The following is an 18,473-nucleotide window of genomic DNA, read 5'->3' as shown; positions in this document are numbered from 1 at the left end:
CCCTCACTTACAACAGAGGGCGGAAGACGCTGTGCCTCGCGGCATCCCCGCCATTCCAGCGTCTAATTACACGCTCTGCACTCTTGCAGGGTGTCCCGTAACAATCGCAGCGGCAGATGGCGTACTCGAAGCGCTGTTAAATGCCGCTTGCGGGTAGTGGTGGCCGGAGCTTTAGGTCCGTGCAGCCATGTCGGTCGACGGCTCCCCCTTATGCTTTTACTTGTACTTACCAGAAGACTTCGACCGCAACAATGATCTGCGATTGGAATGATTTCTGGAGTGGGAACCAGATCTTACTTTCAACTTCGACTAGTGTTGGCGTGGAGTTGAGTCTTATGTTTGGCGATGTAAAGGGTGGCCTCATGGTCCACTAAGGCCTGGACCAACCCCAGGTGCCAAAGACACTTTGGAAACATCCATCACAGGCATCTATTTGCAACAGTCCCTCCTTGAATCCTGCTGTTTCCTTGAACACTGGTTAACTTTGTGACAAAAAATGGGTCTTGAAGACCTAGGGGAAGCTCCGGTTCTGTGTTTGATGTTGTGGCAAGAAAGGAACTGACATCAGTGAACACCGCGGATGGGGGGGGGTCTTATATGCAGCTCTGCTGGTCACTTCCGGAGCAGGGCTATGTTGGCACAAACTCACATGATGCCACCTACTAGTGTGTAGGAGCACTGCTTTAAAGTTTCTGGATCCAGAATGACGTCTTTGGGAATATCCACATGGTGAGGAATGTGCGGTTACAAGTATCCATCAGAAATGTTTTTACTTGGCCTAACGGCCGATTTTTATTTTTTTTACTGCTCTGAGATTTAGTTTGATTTTTAAACAGTTTTCTTAGGCACGTGGTAATTAAGAGAAGGGTGATTGTAGTAAGTGACTCAGACTTAACTTATTTATCTTAAGATTTATTGTCACTCAAGAGATTAACAGCAACAGACAGCAGGGTAACTCAGTCAGGAATAAACCGTCAAATCATCAGCCTCCACATTCTGAAAGGGAATCTAGAACACAAAGTCAAGGGAGTTCTATCTACGGGTGCCTGAGTAGTCAGGAACCAAACCACAGAACACTTACATTATCTCCCTTTTCCCAAAACTTTAAAGAAAAGAACGAAATGAAGAAAGTGAGCAAAATAGAAAGGAAGGAAGAAAAAAGAAGAAAAGAAGAGGAAAAATAACAAGAAAATAAATGCAATAGGATTAACAGGTAATGCTGAATAGAATCAAAACCCAAAAGAAATACTTATCTAAATCTGAGAGGAACTTTACAAATTCTCATGCTCATGCGAAGATTAGGTACATTGTCATTGTCATTTTTCGACATAGAAACAGTTTTGGTATTAGAGTTGGAGTTTGCAAAAGAAGCAATACAATCAACCTTCAGATCTTTTTCTTTAACAACTCTACAAATGTTCCACCAATTCTTGTTGTTAACTCTCACAGCATTCCCACAAATGTTATCAATAATACAGGGTTCTGAGAATTTTTTCCGCCCTTTAGTTATGTGAACTGGACTTTTAATCCGTACAACATCCCCATCACAAATCCTGTGAGGAAGAACTTTTTTCCTTTCATCAAAATATTTCTTCTGTTTTTCCTGAGCTTTGCTAACATTCCATCTTGCATAACTATCTACGTCATTCATAACATTAATTTTTACCCATTTTGACATCCAACCTGGGCAGATTTTGGTGGATGGTTTCCTACCTTTCAAAAGTTCAAAAGGGCAAACTCTTGTTGAAGAATGTGCAGTAGTGCGGTAAAACCAGAGCATTGAATGCACCACTTTTTCTACAACACATTTACTAGCAATAGCCCATTGCACACAATTGTTTAGAACTCTATTCATCCTCTCAACGAGTTTGTTTGCTTGAGGACGATAAAATGAACTCCTCTGATGCATAACTCCACCTTGTGTAAAAAAATTCTGGAATTCTGAACTGACAAACTGTACGCCATTGTCAGACATTATTGAGGAAGGAAAACCTTCTCTCAAGAAAATATCCTTCAAAAAATTAATGATGTTTGCTGTAGTAGGTTCATTGATAAATAAAACTTCTGGCCATTTTGAATAGTAGTCAATGGCCACTACAGCAAAACGAGATGAGGATGGAAGAAGATTGAACGGTCCTACCAGGTCAATACCAAATGTTTTCCACGGTCTTCCTGGGAAAACAACTGGTTCCATGGGTGTAGTCCTCACTTTGTGACTCTTGTCAGATGATCTACAAACCACACATTTATCAACAAGATCATCTACACCCACATCCATGTGTGGCCACCAGAACACATCTCTCAGCCTTCGTTTAGTAAATGTCTTCCCTAAATGTCCCTCCTGCGCACCATTTAACAAACGTGTTCTTAAACTTTCAGGAGGTATAAACCTTTCACCATCTTCTACTGTAAGCTCTTCAGAAATGTTTACAAAAGTTTGAAATTGATAAGACACGTTTTTTTCCTTTGGCCATCCTTTTTTAATAAAGTTCATGACTTGTACGAGAACTTCATTCTTCATCAACTCTCTTTTCCACTAAAATTCACTCGCAGCACACATTCCTTCAACAACTAATGCAGCCACAAAACAGTCATCTTGATCATCTTCTTTCTCAAATTCTGAATCATTCACTGTAACTGGAAATCGTGAAAGGTAATCAGCCCGTACATGCTTTAGACCAGGTAAGTAAACAACTTCAGAATTGTATTGCAGCAATTCTGATGACAATCTAGCAATTCTGGGTGTGTGCTCTTTGATTTTTCTCCGGACAATATAGATACTAATGGACTATGATCTGTCCTCAACATGAAATGACTTCCCCCAAATAAATGGATTAAACTTCCTGATAGCCCACCAACAGGCCAACAATTCTTTCTCAATGACAGAGAAATTATTTTCTGCTCCTCTCAAAACTCTAGAAGCATAGCCTATAGTATTGTCTGTATGCCCATTTTCCTGATCTACGGGTGCCTGAGTAGTCAGATACCAAACCACAGAACACTACAGTGATGAAATATAATCCTTCCCACCTCAGAGGGAATAGGTAGTGACAAAAGTCTGGACCTGAGTAGAGGTGGAGATGTGGTCTAGTGTTGCTAACATTGGAACTTACCAACTAAGCAAAATTATCATGCACTTGACGGCAAATCACTTTATCTCTCTGTGCCACAATGGTTAATTTTCTCTAAGAATATATGTGAAAGACAGCTATATAATGTGCTGTCTAGCATTGCTATATTTACATGTGTTGAACCCACTACGGCTACGTACAGGTTTGAGCAATTTGGTGTCAACAGGATCTGACACACCATAATGTACTATGTACTGCACTGTGTTATTGAGGTTTTCCAACTATAATACAAAGATTCTCTGCAAATGGCTCTGGAGCTTCCTGTAACTGGTTCTGCAATACTCACCATCATTTTTTTCTGACACTGTAAACTGCTGATGTCATTTGGCCTATATCTTTTGTGAGCTCCACTGTCTGCATTCACAAGATATTCTCCAATGGGAACTGTGCCGGTGCACCACTCAAGAACACCACTTCTCTGTGAAAGAGGAACCACCTGAAAAAAAATGAAAAGGGGCACTTTTAAGTGCTACAAGATGTTATCAAAGGATATCAGTTGAAATGTGAACACAAGATTAACTATATTTTGACTACTTGAACATTTCACAGATCTGGTGGGCTGTTACTCCTTTTGCTCTCGTGGCAAGTGGGATCATATTTTAGGATACCTAGGAATGAACACTTTCTATGAAGAATTATGTTAAATCACCATAGATGACACCATTCAAACAAATCACAAAGCTGTGGGGTTTAAACCCAGAGGACCCCCATCTGATTTAACTCTGGTATTTGGAGCTGGGTCACGACTTCAAGGCCTGTGAAGACTGCTGCGCCATGAACCGTAAGGCATTGTGCAGGAGCGATCATTGAAACTACAGGTCGCCCGACACCAGTCGATTCTGCGACGCTCCATGTACCGGTCACGTGGAAGGTCCTGTGCCCACTCACAGAGACATTTATGGAGCTCAACATCATGCTCATTATGTCAGGTATACCCGTCCCCCCCCCAACAAAATAGAAGTCCAAGAAGTCGAAGCTTTCTTCGAGTTCAGCGCAGGTGCAAGTCATCAGAAGAGGTGTGGTAATGACATCACCACTCTAGACTGCGTCAACCACGGAGCCTCCCCTTTGAGTTCACACCTTGCCTCCATGAATTTCCTGGAGGTAGAACAACCCCCACCCAGTAACTTGAGCTTTTGTGACTATGCATCTCTTATGTGGGCAGGCCAACCCCTCTAGACTGCCTTCAGGCCCCATGGTTAGACAGGTGCCTTCATTGGATTTCCACTGGTGGGTCTGCACTTGGTGCTGCGATCTTCCCTGGAGCCAGTACCAGTGATGTTGTTCTTGTGACGCCGACCCCATCACCATCACCATACCAGACTTCGATTTAGAGTCAGATTGGCATCGCCAAAGTTGACGCCGGCGCTAACTAGAACTTGACTGTCAGAGCCAGGGCATTCTGTTTTCGACATGCCTTAAGTGGAGTATGATTGGGGAGGATCTGAGGATCTTTATAGATACCAGAAAACCTATGAAGACCCAGAGGACAACTGATGTGAGGAACTGGTGGATGCCAGTGGCCTAAACACCTCCCTACACACTGGCTTAGTCTCTCCTCCTAGTGTGGGTATGGAGGAAGGGGCTTCTTTTGCCATTGTGGTGAGGAGGATGGCGAAGATCCTGAGCCTTACCTTGCCCTACGTGGCAGTAAAGACTAACAACTTGACAGAGCTACTTCAGTAGGGAGTAACCAACACAGAACATCTTCTCCTTTTCAATTAAGTTATCACAGATGTCCAGCTAGGCTACGGGCCAAGCCCTGCACAGGGGCTCCTGTGCACAGGACAATTGTCAGCCACCATTACTCTGCTCCCCGGGATTCAGCTTTCCTCATCCAACACTCCATCCAGAGAGTCTGGTAGTCAAGGCCCTACCGCCAAAGTCAGTTCTGGTCCGTTCTCATTACACCACCAGATAGGGTACCCAAGTGGCTGGACCACTCTGGCAAGAGAATGTTCTCTTCCACGTCAGTGAACACCGCATGCCTCTAAGGCCGATATACCCACACAGTTTGGAATCCAGTTGTGAAAGTGCAGCCCATGGTCTTGGAGGTGGACCAAATCAGGCTATTGAAGATGCTAGGAATGCAGCAAAGCTCACTATTCACTGCGAACTGGATACGACTGACTGGCTAGGCAAAGCGATTGCGTTGTCAGTATCACCCGCACGCCACAGCTGAGATCTACTAACTTTTCAGGGGATGTCCAGGAATCCATTATGGACGTGCCCTTCAACGTCACCGGTCTGTTCATCAATAGGGCAGATTCCGCACCAGGGCACTTTAAGGATAATCGGGCTACTGCCCAGTTGATGGGTATATCCATGGCCCCACGTCAACCCCAATCTGCCTTTTGTCCCTTCGTGGTTACAGATGGGTTTATAAGCAGCACCCATTCCCTCCCAGCCACCAGAGCCAACAGGCTTCCCAGGCCTTTCATGTATGCCAATGTGGCTCCCACATGCTTTGTGGGACACACAGCCAGAGGTCGACCTGATAATTACCCCCCACCCACAGTCACACCCTAAAGAACAAGTTACTTACCTTCGGTAACGATATATCTGTAAGAAACATAGGTTACTTATAGAATCCTTACCTTAGAATTAGCCTCAGGCGTCAGACTGGATCTGGAAAGTTTTTCTTCAGCAGTAACCCTGCGCGTCGAAAGGTGGCGTTGGTCAGCTCCGCGATTCGTCTTTGGGCATCGTAGCGTAGCTACTTAGACGCTGCCCTCGCGCGCTGACGTCAGTTCTGTACACTACTATCCATGCCAGAAGCGCAGGGCCATGCAAGACACTGACCACTGGTGCACAAAACTAGGGCCCTGAAAGGATGTCCTTAACCCTAGAAGTCAGTTCGCAGAACGGGGAGGATGGGTGTTGCAGTAAGGAATCTATAAATAACCTGTTTCTTACAGATATATCGTTACCGAAGGTAAGTAACTTGTTCATCTGAAAGAAACAGTTAGTTACAGATTCCACCTTAGAATAGATACCCCAGTAATACCAACCCCAGAGGTGGGTCTGCAAACTAAGTTTACACCAGGATGTCCTGGAGAGCAGAACGGCCAAAGAAGCTGCCTCTCTGGACTTGGCTGTCCAGACAGTAGTGCTTGGTGAACCTGTGTAGCGATGCCCACATAGCTGCCTGACAGATGTCATGTCGGGGTACTCCCCGTCCTAAAGCAGTAGGAGCTGCCGTCGCCCTGGTGGAATGGGCGCGGATCCCCACTGGAGGCTCCTTCTTTGCCAAAGAATAGCAGGCCTTGAAGCACAGAACAAACCACCTGGAGATGGTCCGTTTGTGCATGGCCCGACCTTTCTTAGGGCCTGCGTAACCAACAAAGAGCTGGTCGTCCACCTGGAATTGCTTGGTGCAATCAAAGTAAGAGAGCACACGTTTTGGATCCAGACGGTTAAGCCTCTCTTCCTCTTTTGAAGGATGTGGAAAGAAGGTGGGCAAATTGATAGTTTGGCCAGTACGAAAAGAAGTGACAACCTTTGGAAGAAAGGAAGGTCGAGCTCTGAGGACGACCTTGCCCGGATGAACAGCCAGAAAAGGAGGCTTGGAAGACAGAGCTTGTAGCTCACTCACCCTGCGCGCAGAGGTGATGGCCACCGGAAAGGCAGTTTCAGAGTGAGGAGTCTGAGAGGACAGTTATGTAGCAGCTCAAAGGGGGCGCACATCAAATAAGTAAGAACCAAGTTCAAGTCCCACTGAGGCATTGCGAAGGGAACAGGAGGAAAAAGACGAGTAATGCTTTTAAGAATGAATATGCTACTTACCAGTATGCATCTGTTCTTGGCATGTAGGGCTGCTGACATTCATATCTATAGCATAGATCGCCGCCTAGTGTTGGGTCCGGATGATTGCACATTGTTGTCCTGGAAGAGTCTTCGAAGTATCACGAGATAGGTGGCTCCTCCCCTGGACTACAGTGCGCATGGGCATCGACTCCATCCCCAGATTGTTTTTAGCCATTGTGGCGAAGATGGAGTGTAACAGTGAGAGCGATGACCATGCTAAGAGTAAGTGTAAATTCTTCAGCCGCTACAGGCGCCAGGGAGGAGGGCGGGCGATATGAATGTCAGCAGCCCTACATGCCAAGAACAGATGCATACTGGTAAGTAGCATATTCAGTTCGAGGCATGTGGGCTGCTGAATTCATATCTATAGCATAGAATAAATAGCAGTCCCTCCATTAACGGCGGCCGCCTGTGCCAGCTGCAGACGTCTGAAAAAGTGTCTTAAGAACAGCCTGCCCTACAGCTGCTTGCTGCTTGGAGTGCACATCTACACAGTAGTGTTTAGTAAATGTGTGTGGTGTAGACTATGTGGCTGCTCTACAAATATCTTCCAAAGGGATATTACCATGGAAAGCCATGGAGGCCCCCAACTTGCGGGTGGAGTGGGCTCTGGGGGGGACCGTTAAAGTGCGCTTAGCCTTGTGATAGCAAATCTGAATACACTTAACGATCCACCTGGCTATACCTGCTTTGGAAATGGGGTTGCCTTTGTGCTGGGCTGAAAAGGCAACAAAGAGTTGTTGTGTCTTCCTAAATTCTTTGGTCCTATCGATGTAGTACATCAAAGCTCGTTTGACATCAAGAGTGTGGAGCATTCTTTCGGCAACTGTCTCGGGGTTTTGAAAGAACACGGGCAGTTCAATGGTCTGATTGACATGGAACTGCGAAACCACTTTAGGAAGAAATTTAGGGTTAGTGCGCAGCACCACCCTGTTGGAGTGAATTTGAATGAATGGCTCTTGTACAGTGAGCGCCTGTAGCTCACTAACACGTCGTAGAGACGTAATGGCAATGAGAAAAGCCACTTTCCACGTTAAGAACTGAATCTCACATGAATGTAGAGGCTCAAAAGGTGGGCCCATCAACCTGGTGAGGACCACATTGAGGTTCCATACAGGAGCTGGCGGGGTCCTGGGAGGGATGACCCGCTTTAGCCCTTCAAGGAAGGCTTTAATGGCAGGCACTTTGAAAACGGAGAGATGCTGCCTGTTTTGGAGATAAGCCGCTATGGCGGATAAGTGTATCCGAATGGAAGCATATGCTAGATTGCATTTGTAAAGATGTAACAAATAACAGATGATGTTGGGAGTGGATGCATCTAGCGGGTTGATGTTGTGTTCAGTACAGTAAATGACAAACCGCTTCCATTTCGCTGCATAGCAAGCTCTGGTGGTGGGCTTCCTTGCCTCCTGTATGATATCCATGCATTCAGGAGGCAAGTCAAGGTAGCCAAACTCTAAGACTTCAGGAGACAGATCGCCAGGTTGAGCTGTTGCGGATCCGGATGCTGAATGTCGCCACGGTTCTGCGTCAAAAGCCTGGGTGTGAGGTGCAGCCTTTGATGCGGTACCACGGATAGTTCTAGAAACATGGTGTAGTATGGTTGGCGTGCCCACGTCGGAGCAACTAGGATGAGTGTCATCGAGTGTTGCTTTAGTTTTCGTGCCACCAGCGGTATTGGAGGCGCTGGGGGAAAAGCGTACGCAAATCTGCCTGACCAGTTCATCCATATCGCATTGCCCTGCGACTGTGGGTGAGGGAACCTGCCGGCAAAGCTTTGGCATTTTGCGTTTTCCCTTGTGGCAAACAGGTCTATCTCCGGATGACCCCATTGCTGGAAGTACGGGCGGAGTACTGATGGGTGTATCTCCCACTCGAGCATTTGATGGCTGTGTCTGCAGAGCAGATCCGCCATCTGATTGTCCTTGCCCGGGAGGTGTTCCGCCATGAGGAAGATGTTCCTCTGAATGGCACACTTCCACATGCTCTGAGCCAGATGAGACAACTGTGGAGAGTGCGTCCCTCCCTGCTTCTGAATGTAGTACATGGCTGTCATGTTGTCCATCCGGATCAACACGACTTTGTTGCACAGATGTACTTTGAATGACTTCAACGCCATGAAGATTGCCATCAGTTCTAGGTAGTTGATGTGCATCTTCTTTTGCTGCGTAGTCCATAGTCCCTGCACCGTGAAGTGGAGTACATGAGCTCCCCATCCCAGGAGAGATGCGTCCGTTGTCAGGATAATCTGCGGCACAGGCTCTTGGAACGGTCGGCCCTTGCAAAGGTTGTGTGGATTCCACCAATGCAGAGAGTTGCATGCCCGACCGGTCACCAACACTAGGTTGTTCAACTGTCCTTGAGCCTGAGTCCACTGATGAGCCAAGCATTCTTGGAGCGGACGCATATGTAGCCTCGCGTGCGGGACTATGAAGATGCAGGAGGCCATCATGCCTATCAACTGCATGAACACTCTTGCTGGAAGCGAGTGTTGCGGTCTGAACCGTTGGATCAGGGACTGAATGCTGTCGATCCTCACAGGATTTGGCTGAGCTGTGGCCGCCAAAGTATTTATAGTCGCACCCAGGTACTACCGCACATGGGCTGGCTGAAGGTGCGACTTCGGGTAATTTAGTGAGAATCCCAGATCGTGAAGAAGGTGAATGGTGTGGGACATGTTTGCGGCGCATTGCTGGGCTGACTTTGCTTGGACAAGCCAGTCCTCCAGATAAGGGTAAACGTGAACGTTCTGCCTTCTGAGGTGCGCAGCCACTGTCGCCAGGCATTTAGTGAACACCCTGGGCGCTGTGGTCACCCCGAAAGGGAGGACCTTGAACTGATAATGCCGACCCTGAATGGTGAACCTGAGGTATTTTCTGTGTGAAGGATGCAGTGGAATGTGGAAATAGGCATCCTTGAGATCCAAGGTTGCGAGGAAGTCTCCCTGATTGAGCAACGGGAGAACCTGCTGCAGCGTGAGCATATGAAAGTGTTCTGATAGAATGTACTGATTCAGGGGTCTGAGGTCCAGAATGGGTCTGAGGGACCCGTCCTTCTTTGGGATTAAGAAGTACAGGGAGTACACTCCTGTGCCTTCCTCCTCCACCGGCACGAGCTCGATTGCCCCTTTTTGCAGCATGACGAGTACCTCCTGCTGCAATAAGTGCAAATGCTCTGTGGACATAGGACAGTGTTTTGGTGGCATGTTGGGCGGAGTGGATGTCAACTGCAGACAATAACCGAATTGGATAAGCTTTCTGAACCACCTGTCTGTGGTGATGGATTTCCAGACTGGCAGGAACTGCTGGAGTCTCCCCCCGACAGGTGTAGTATGGTCGGGGGGCAGTGACAGGGCGTCACTGTTTGTTGGTGGCGGAGGAGCGGGAGTTGTTGTTTCCGCGACCTCTGCCCTTGGTGCTGTTGCCCCGATAGCCGCCTCTACTCTGCTTGGTGTGAGAGGACTGCGCCCCACCTTTAATGTATTGCGTTTGCGGGACATCTGGCCTCTGGAAACACCTCTATTGCCTGAGCGACGAAAATTACTGCTTCGAAACTGCTGGGACTGTAGAGCCCCCATGGATTTCGCAGTCTCGGTATCCTTCTTGATATTTTCTAAGGTGGTATCCACCTCTGGACCAAATAACCTATCCGGGTTGACTGGCTGATTGAGGATGGTGGTTTGTATCTCCGGCTTGAAACCGGAGATCCTGAGCCAGGCCTGACGTCTCAACATGACACTGGTGTTAATGGCTCTGGCTGCGGTGTCTGCCACGTCAAGGGCACATTTAATAGAAGCGTTGGAGATAAGCTTCCCTTCCTGAATAAGCATCTCAGCTGCCTCCTTATACTAGTCTGGAAGATGTTGTAACAGGGTCTCTAGTGTGTCATAGTGTGCCCTGTCATATCTGGCTAGAAGTGCTTGAGTATTAGAAATACGCCAGATATTGGCTGCTTGAGCCGCCACCCTCTTCCCTGATGCCTCCAGCACTTTAGATTCCTTGTCAGGGGGAGGAGCATCACCAGTGGTCTGGGAGTTCGCCCTCTTCCGGGCATTAGACACTACCAGAGCGTCAAATGGCAACTGGCCCTTGATGTAGGTAGGGTCGCCAGGTGCCGGCTTATATTTTTTCTCAATCCTAGGGTTGATCACCCTGGCCCGAGTGGGTTCCTTAAAAATGTCTGCGGCATGTTTCAGAACCCCCTTTAGCATGGGGAGAGTCTTGACATTTTTCTCTGCTGCTGAAAAGGTATCAAATAGGAAGTCCACTTCGACAGGGTCAGCGTGGAGCTCTACGTCGTGGTTTTTAGCCGCCCTCTCAATTAGAGCATTAAATGCAGTTGAATCCTCAGTAGGAGAGGGCTTGATATTGTAGACCTGAGGGTCCTGTGCAGTATGCTGATCCACTGGGTCACTTGCATCTGCCCATGAGTCTTGGTGATTCTCAGGATCAGTGTTGGCAGGAAAGTTTTACTCCTCGTCCTCACCACCTCCGCCCTCTACATCTGAGTAGGTGGGTGAGGGTGTAGCCACTCTTGGAGTTTGTGGAGCAAGAGGCTCCACTCTAACAGGGGAGTCCACAGCAGGCTTCTTGCGCTTTAAAGGAATGGTGTAGGACTCCAAAGGCTGGGTTGCCGTGATCTTCCTCTTGTAGAGGGTAAGTTTCCCAGTGTCGGCGTCGATAAAGTGCGCCGACTGCTCCTCTACTGAGGGTTGTCGAGGTTTCAAGCTCCCAAGCGGCTGTGAAGGCTTCGACGCCGTGGACACTGGGACGGGCGCTTCGGTGACCGACCGTGGTGCGAAGGCCTTTGGTGCCACCTTCGGCGGCAACGTAAACAGGATTGGTGTTGAAGATTTTGGCGTCGCAGCAGCCGGCTTCGGCGTGGAAGCATCCTGCGGTGCGGCCGCGGAAGCCTTGTTCCTGATGCGCTGTAGAGAGTCCGACACCTGCTTCGTAAAGGAAGCGGATGGTTTCGTCGACCCGACAGACGTCTTCGGTCCACCAGTGAGTGAAGAGTCGAGCGTCGATGCCTTGTTCTTATCCGGCCGAGGCACAGGATCAGGCCCCTTCGGCACACCATGCGCCGACGTGGACTTGTCGGTGGACTTGAGAACCGGGCGCTGGGCCCCAACCTTCGGATCGACGCCCTTGGCCGATTTTGGCTCGGCGCTCTTGACCGACCTTGACTCTGCACCTTTGCCCGATTTTGGCTCGGCGCCCTTGGTCGACTTCCCCGGGTCGACGGCCTTCTTTGGTTTCGGCTGCCCCGACGTGTCCGAAGACGAGGAGGCGGCCGGAGGGACAGACGTCTTTTGTGTCGACGGCGTCTCCATAGGTTTCGTTGTCGTCGACACCGAAGGTTTCGGTTTCGTTTTCACCAAGGTAGGCTCCGCAGAAGTGTCCTTAGCCGGGCCCGTAGGCGAGGCCGTGGATTGGGGTGGAAGGTCTTGGGTAAGGCCGTGTGCCGATCCCTCGACCTGAGCCTCAGTAATTGTTTGCACGAGCTATCTCCGGTGGCCCCGTAGGCCTCATTGTCGTCTCCTACCTCGTCGACGACTTCGTCCTCGACCACTTTGACGTCCGCGTCGTATTCGTAGTAGATCTCCTCCGCCGGAGGGGAAATTTGCAAATGAACGTCCTGTTCGTCTGCTTCGTCTCTGTCGAAGATGTCCACCGGTGCCGGGGCCGATTTCCGGGCCTCCTGGCGCGCCACGCGCCGAAGTCGAATCGTCTTCTTCGATCGAAACCTGGAACAAGCCATACAGCTGGCTTCATCGTGGTCCAGCGACAGGCACTTGTTGCACACGGGGTGGACGTCGATGTGCGGGTACTTAGATCCGCACACGGGACATTTCTTGAACGGACTCCATTCCATGATGTGTTGTCGAAAGTCTTGCTGCGTCGACTGGGCCTCGAGCACCGAAGAGCCACGCGACTCCTCTGGACGTCCGACTCGGGTGGGCACCGACCGCAAAACAATACCGACGGTATAGGAAAAGGCCTTCAGGCCTTAAGAATAGTCTATTTCGATTCCGAACTGGAGATGTCGAATATACATCCGAACCCAATGGCGGAAAAAAACAATCTGGGGATGGAGTCGATGCCCATGCGCACTGTAGTCCAGGGTAGGAGCCACCTATCTCGTGATACTTCGAAGACTCTTCCAGGACAACAATGTGCAATCATCCGGACCCAACACTAGGCGGCGATCTATGCTATAGATATGAATTCAGCAGCCCACATGCCTCGAACATCTATTTACAACAGGGGACTTGAAAACAGAAGGCTGATTAGGAAGCCTGAGGAAGGCTGAAAAGGCCGAGAGGTAGCACTTAAGAGTGCCCAGAGCAGAGCCCTGCTAGGCCAAAGACAGAAGAAACAAGAGAACCTCAGAAAGAGGGGCAGAAAGGGGATCCACAGCCTTTGCTGTGCACCATGCCACAAATGCATTTCTTCTACAGGCATATACCGTCTTAGTGGAGGGCCGCCTGGCTGCCAAGATTACATCACGGACTTCGGGAGGCAAGTCAAATGACGTCAACTGCCACCGCTCAATCTCCATGGAAGGAGATAGAGGCTGGACAGGTTCGGGTGGAGGACTGTCGTACGAGTTACTTACCTTCGGTAATGATGTATATGGTAGAGACGATACTAGCTGCAGATTCCTTCACCTAGAATTACTCCCAGGTGTGAGACTGGATCTGGAAACTTTTTTGCCACAGCATCCCTGCGCGCCGGGACAACATCACGCAACTCCGCCCAGGCATCGTCCGCGCACGTGATGTCAGCAAGGTCACATAAGACTCGCCCCGGAGAACTTTTCCGCACCACAACGTGGAACCACCAGATAAACTGTGGAAGCATGGGAACAGTGTGCGAAAAGCAGAAAATTTGGAAAGAAACGGTGACTAACAACACCACCCACAGTAGTGTCACACCGCAGAACCCAAGGCAGGGAAGAAGAAGACGAAGAGCAGAGCCCTGCGCAACCACTCTGCCAGCACATAGACAGCCTCTCCCGGAGGCAAGGAACATGCATCAGTCATGGTACACGCAGGAAACCCACCACCCCCATCCTGAGCAAGGATGGGGACCAGTTCCAACACAGACATGCACAACAAACCTCCAAACCACCTCAACATAAAGGGCAACCACCCACAAGGGACAAGGGCAAGACATGGCCAGATGACCCTTAATCAGAGCATAGGAATGGAAGGAAGGGAGGGGAGGGAGGACAGGGATAGAAAGCAATCTCCACAAACCTGGAGTAGCCAGAGCAGCAGGGCACCGGGACCCCATCCTCCAAGAACCAAGGAGGAATTAACCGCCCCCACATGGAGCCACCTGTCAAGAACAAAGAAGGCACTCACAGGAGAAACAGCCCCCCACCGGGAGGTGAGTACCGAAGACCAAGCAAAGGTTCCTCGCAGAATAGGGGAGGAAGGACGGGCCGTGAAGGAATCTGCGGCTACAATCGTCTCTACCAGATACATTGTTACTGAAGGTAAGTAACTCATACATCTGATAGAGACTACTAGCCACAGATTCCTTCACGTAGAATAGATACCCTCGCAATACCCCCTGGGAAGGAGGGACTGCGAAAGGAGCCCACCAGCTAATACAGAACAGAAGGCCCCACAGGGAACCAGATCTGTGGACCAGGTAAAACCTTGTCCCTGCCAGGCAAGGAGAACCCCCCCCCCCCACCAAGCAGACCCCCACCGACCCCAATAGGATATATGAGGAAGAAGGTTGAAGAGGAACCAAGGGTAAGGCCGGAGAGGTCGAAGCACCCCACTGCCCCATAAGGCAACACAGCTTCCACCCAATGCCAAGACAAGACAGGAAGGGAGGGAGGAAGAAGTAGAAGAAGAAGTCTAGAAGACCCAAGGAAGCGAGGGAAAGAAGGCAAACCCACTCCAGGTGGAGACAACCTGCCAGCCAGTACAGCGCTGGCAGTCAAAGCCGCCAGAAGCAAGAAGAAGCGCCCGAGGTCCCAGGAAGGCTGAGTAGGTGTCACCTGGCAAGGGAGAACATAGGATCATCCCAGACCTCAGGGCAGGAGCAGGGAGAGGAGGAGAAGCCCGGGCACACAACCACAAGTGGCGCGCACACGACCTCATGGCGCAAAGCAACCTACACAACGCCATGGAGAACAGGCACCCGAAGGCGACCAGAACCCTCCGGCAGAGCGCAAGCCATATGACAGCTACCCCTACCCCACATAGGGTACGATAAGTCCCAAAATATGGGAACCCTCTTTGGAAGAACTTCCGCAGCAGAGGAAAAACAAAAGAGCCACGGGGAAAAAAAAACCTGCGACAGGCTTGACAAGCAGCCAAGCAAACAGAAGGCCTAATCTCAGGGCCAAGTCTGCACAACAATTCCAATGCTTAAGACCTGGTTGTTCAAGTCTCCTCCTCAGCCTCTCCTCTCTTCAGGAAAGCAGTTAGCGCCAGGACACCCAAGGGTAAAAAACACGCTTAATATAATAATTAACATAACATAACACACATAATCAACAAAGGGGCCGTCCAGCAGCCAATAATGCCAAAGTCCCAAGGAAGGACGCAAACGGCCAGAAAACACACACCACAGCCAGAACCATCGACCTAAGAAGGTCCAGAATCAACCCAACTCAGGAGTCACTACAGAGGAGGAGGAGTGTAAGGTGAAGGAGGAGGAGGAGTCCTGCCAAGAGCCTCTGGATGGCGGAGTCGGCCGGGGCATGGAACAACGGGCTGCCATCAAACGGAAGGTCAATGAGTCGCTCCCGAATATTCTCTGGGAATATTCCATCCTGAAGCCAAGCATGGCGACGGAGAGCGCCTGAGAAAGCCATGGCCCGGCCAAGCACCTCTGAGCTGTCCAGAGCGCAACGGAGAATAAACGCAGCAAGCTCCCGGCCATCCAATGCATGATGCCGTAAGTCCACCTGACCACCCTTCTGGGACGCTGCAGATCGCGAAGACGCAGCCGAGTCCCACAAACAGGAGGAGGCCCGAGCCAGCACACACAAGGTGTTCAGGGCCCGCAGGGAAGCGCTGGTCGAGGCGAACATATTGCGCCCCCAAGAGTCCAGCCAGCGGGCCTCTCGGGATGGCGGAGTCAACAGCGGCAGCGGGGAGGAAAAAGCAGTCCGCAAAAGAGTACTGGAGGCAGAGGGGTGGAGGGAAAGGCACGCCGGGTCACGCGCCGCCAGGAGGTGCCGATGCAGAAGATGATAAGGCCCCGGGTCCCCTGAGGCAGGACGCCTCCAAGCCCCCGTCAAGGAAGAAAGGAGGGAACCTTGAAAGTGAAGTGATTTCCCTCCCACCAGAGCCCTGGTGGAGGACCTCCAATTGATGGTCCACCGGAAAGTGTGTCCCCGGGTCACCCATACGCAGGATGCCCACAACCGGGGACACCGCATGAGCGAAGGCCGCACCCGCCTCCGTAAGGCCTGTGGGGGTAAAGCAGCCCCTCCCTGGGCGACGGCTGCAAACTAAGGCGGCCATCCCCGAGGCCAAGCGGGATGGGCAAAGCCAGACCGGGAAGTTAGAAGGAGCCGAAGAATGAGGGACCTGCCGCTCTTCTGAAGAACACCTCTGCCTCAGGAAGGGCGGGGAGTCGCCAATCCACGCCAGTGAAAAAGACACAACACGGCAACCAGTCTCCGGGGAGGACGACACGAATATACAGCCTGCTTCCAGAGAAGAAGGAGTTACCAAAGACGAATCCGCGGTACGACCCCTGCGGGGAGCCATAGAGTCTGCAGCCTGAGGCAGGTTGTCGGCATCATCCGGCGTTGCTGGACAAGGTTCCTCCAAGTCACCCGCACCAGAGACCGGAGTGGAACTGGAGTCGAACCGGCCCCGGGGCAGCGCTGACACGACCCCCGTAGAGGTAGCCACCTGCGCGGGGGAACAAGACGGGCCTGGGGAGTGACACAAAGCCCTCCCCCAGCTGCGGCCCAGAATGAGGCGGAGATCGCTCGGCAACCCACGTGGCGGTGCCAGGGAAGATCCAACCTCTGACTCGCCCTCCGTCGAGGCAGCCGCCTGTGGGGAGGGACGAGAGGGGCCCGGAGAGGGACGAGGGGTCCTCACCCGGCCTCGACCCAGAGCGGGACAAGGAGGGTACGCCGACCCCTGTGGCTCCGCACGGTCCAGCTGCTGCCGGCGCCGTAGCAGCGGCACCTCGGCCTTAGACAGGACCACCTAGTCAAAGGACCAAGAGGGGCTTGGGGATGCGACCCAAGCCCTGGCAACCTCCCGCGACACCACAGGGACTCCCGCAGGAGTTCGCGGTGAGGCAGACGCCGTGGCCTGAAGGAGGTGCCCCAGAGGAGCAGCACCCCAAGAGCACCACATCCTCCAAGCCTGGATCCGAACCAGTCGGCGCTGGGGCTGGAGCCACCGGCGGTGCCGCGGACGGCCCTGCGTGAGGCGAAGGGTCCGCCAACGCTCCAAGAGGGGAAGGAGGAGACGCCAGCGAGGCCTGCAAAGCCACTGCGTGTGTCTCCATTTGGACTCTCGACGCCCCAACACCGGGAAACGTTGGATAGGAGTCCACACCCCCAGCGGGTTGGAAACAAGCCCAGGGGACAAACTATGACACTAACCCACCGGGGAGCGACGCTCACGTGACATCGGAGAAGGGTTAGGACGATGACCACGGACGTACCTGAAGCCCTCCGCTGAAGCAGACCGAGGGGAGGGCGTCGACCTGGAGAGACGCGCCGAGAGAAGTTTCATGCGGCCCTCCCACCGCGACTTTGGCTTCAACTGTTGACAGACCTCACAGTCAGTGGCACCGTGATCCTCCCCCAAACACCACATACAAATTAGGTGCGGGTCTGTCGCCAACATAAGACGCCCACAAACCTTACAAGTTTTGAAGCCCGAAGGCATTCGCACACTGTTCCACCATAAGAAATGGAGAAAAAAGGGCCCGAAACAGGCCCGTAGCAAGGACTGTATCCGCGTTGCATGCGGAAAAGGAAAAAAACTGACGTAGGCGCGCTGGGCAGGTCTTATGTGACCTCGCTGACGCCATGTGCGCGGACGACGCCTGGGCGGAGTCGCGTGATGTCGTCCCGCCCCCGGCGCGCAGGGATGCTGTGGCAAAAAAGTTTCTGGATCCAGTCTCTCACCTGGGAGTAATTCTACGTGAAGCAATCTGCGGCTAGTAGTCTCTATCAGATCCCTGCTGCTGCGACAGAAGTTCCTCCCGAAGAGGCAGTATCGATGGCCATGTTGAGCTGCTCCGGATCCCAGACTCTTCGTGCCCAATCCGGAGCCTCAAGAATAACATGGGCCCGGTCGCACTAGATCTTCTTCAGCACTCTGGGCAGAAGTGGTATAGGTGGAAAGGCGTATAGAAGACCGCAACTCCACTCGCGCTGAAAAGCGTCGCCTAGCGAGTGCCGCCTTGGAAATTCCAAAGTGCAGAATTGCTGACATTGCACGTTCTCTTCGGTGGCAAATAGATCTAACCAAGGCTCTCCCCACTGTTAAAAGAGACCTTGCACCACTTCTGAGAGAAGACACCCTTC

At 51.3% G+C, this 18,473-nt stretch overlaps 1 protein-coding gene across 1 annotated transcript in view; it reads right to left on the bottom strand.

Annotated features, from left to right (window-relative positions):
- ATM (ATM serine/threonine kinase) overlaps positions 1 to 18,473 on the bottom strand; it is a 1,424,234-nt gene that overhangs the window by 61,582 nt on the left and 1,344,179 nt on the right. The window contains exon 57 of the mRNA XM_078657051.1: positions 3,418 to 3,567. Coding sequence (XP_078513177.1) covers positions 3,418 to 3,567 — 150 coding nt within the window. The remainder of the gene's footprint in view (positions 1 to 3,417; positions 3,568 to 18,473) is intronic.

This window comes from Lissotriton helveticus, chromosome 8 (genome assembly GCF_964261635.1).
Source record: "Lissotriton helveticus chromosome 8, aLisHel1.1, whole genome shotgun sequence".
Lineage (NCBI taxonomy): Eukaryota > Metazoa > Chordata > Amphibia > Caudata > Salamandridae > Lissotriton > Lissotriton helveticus.
Note: the sequence above shows the minus strand (reverse complement) of the source record. Positions and strands in the feature narration are given on the sequence as shown.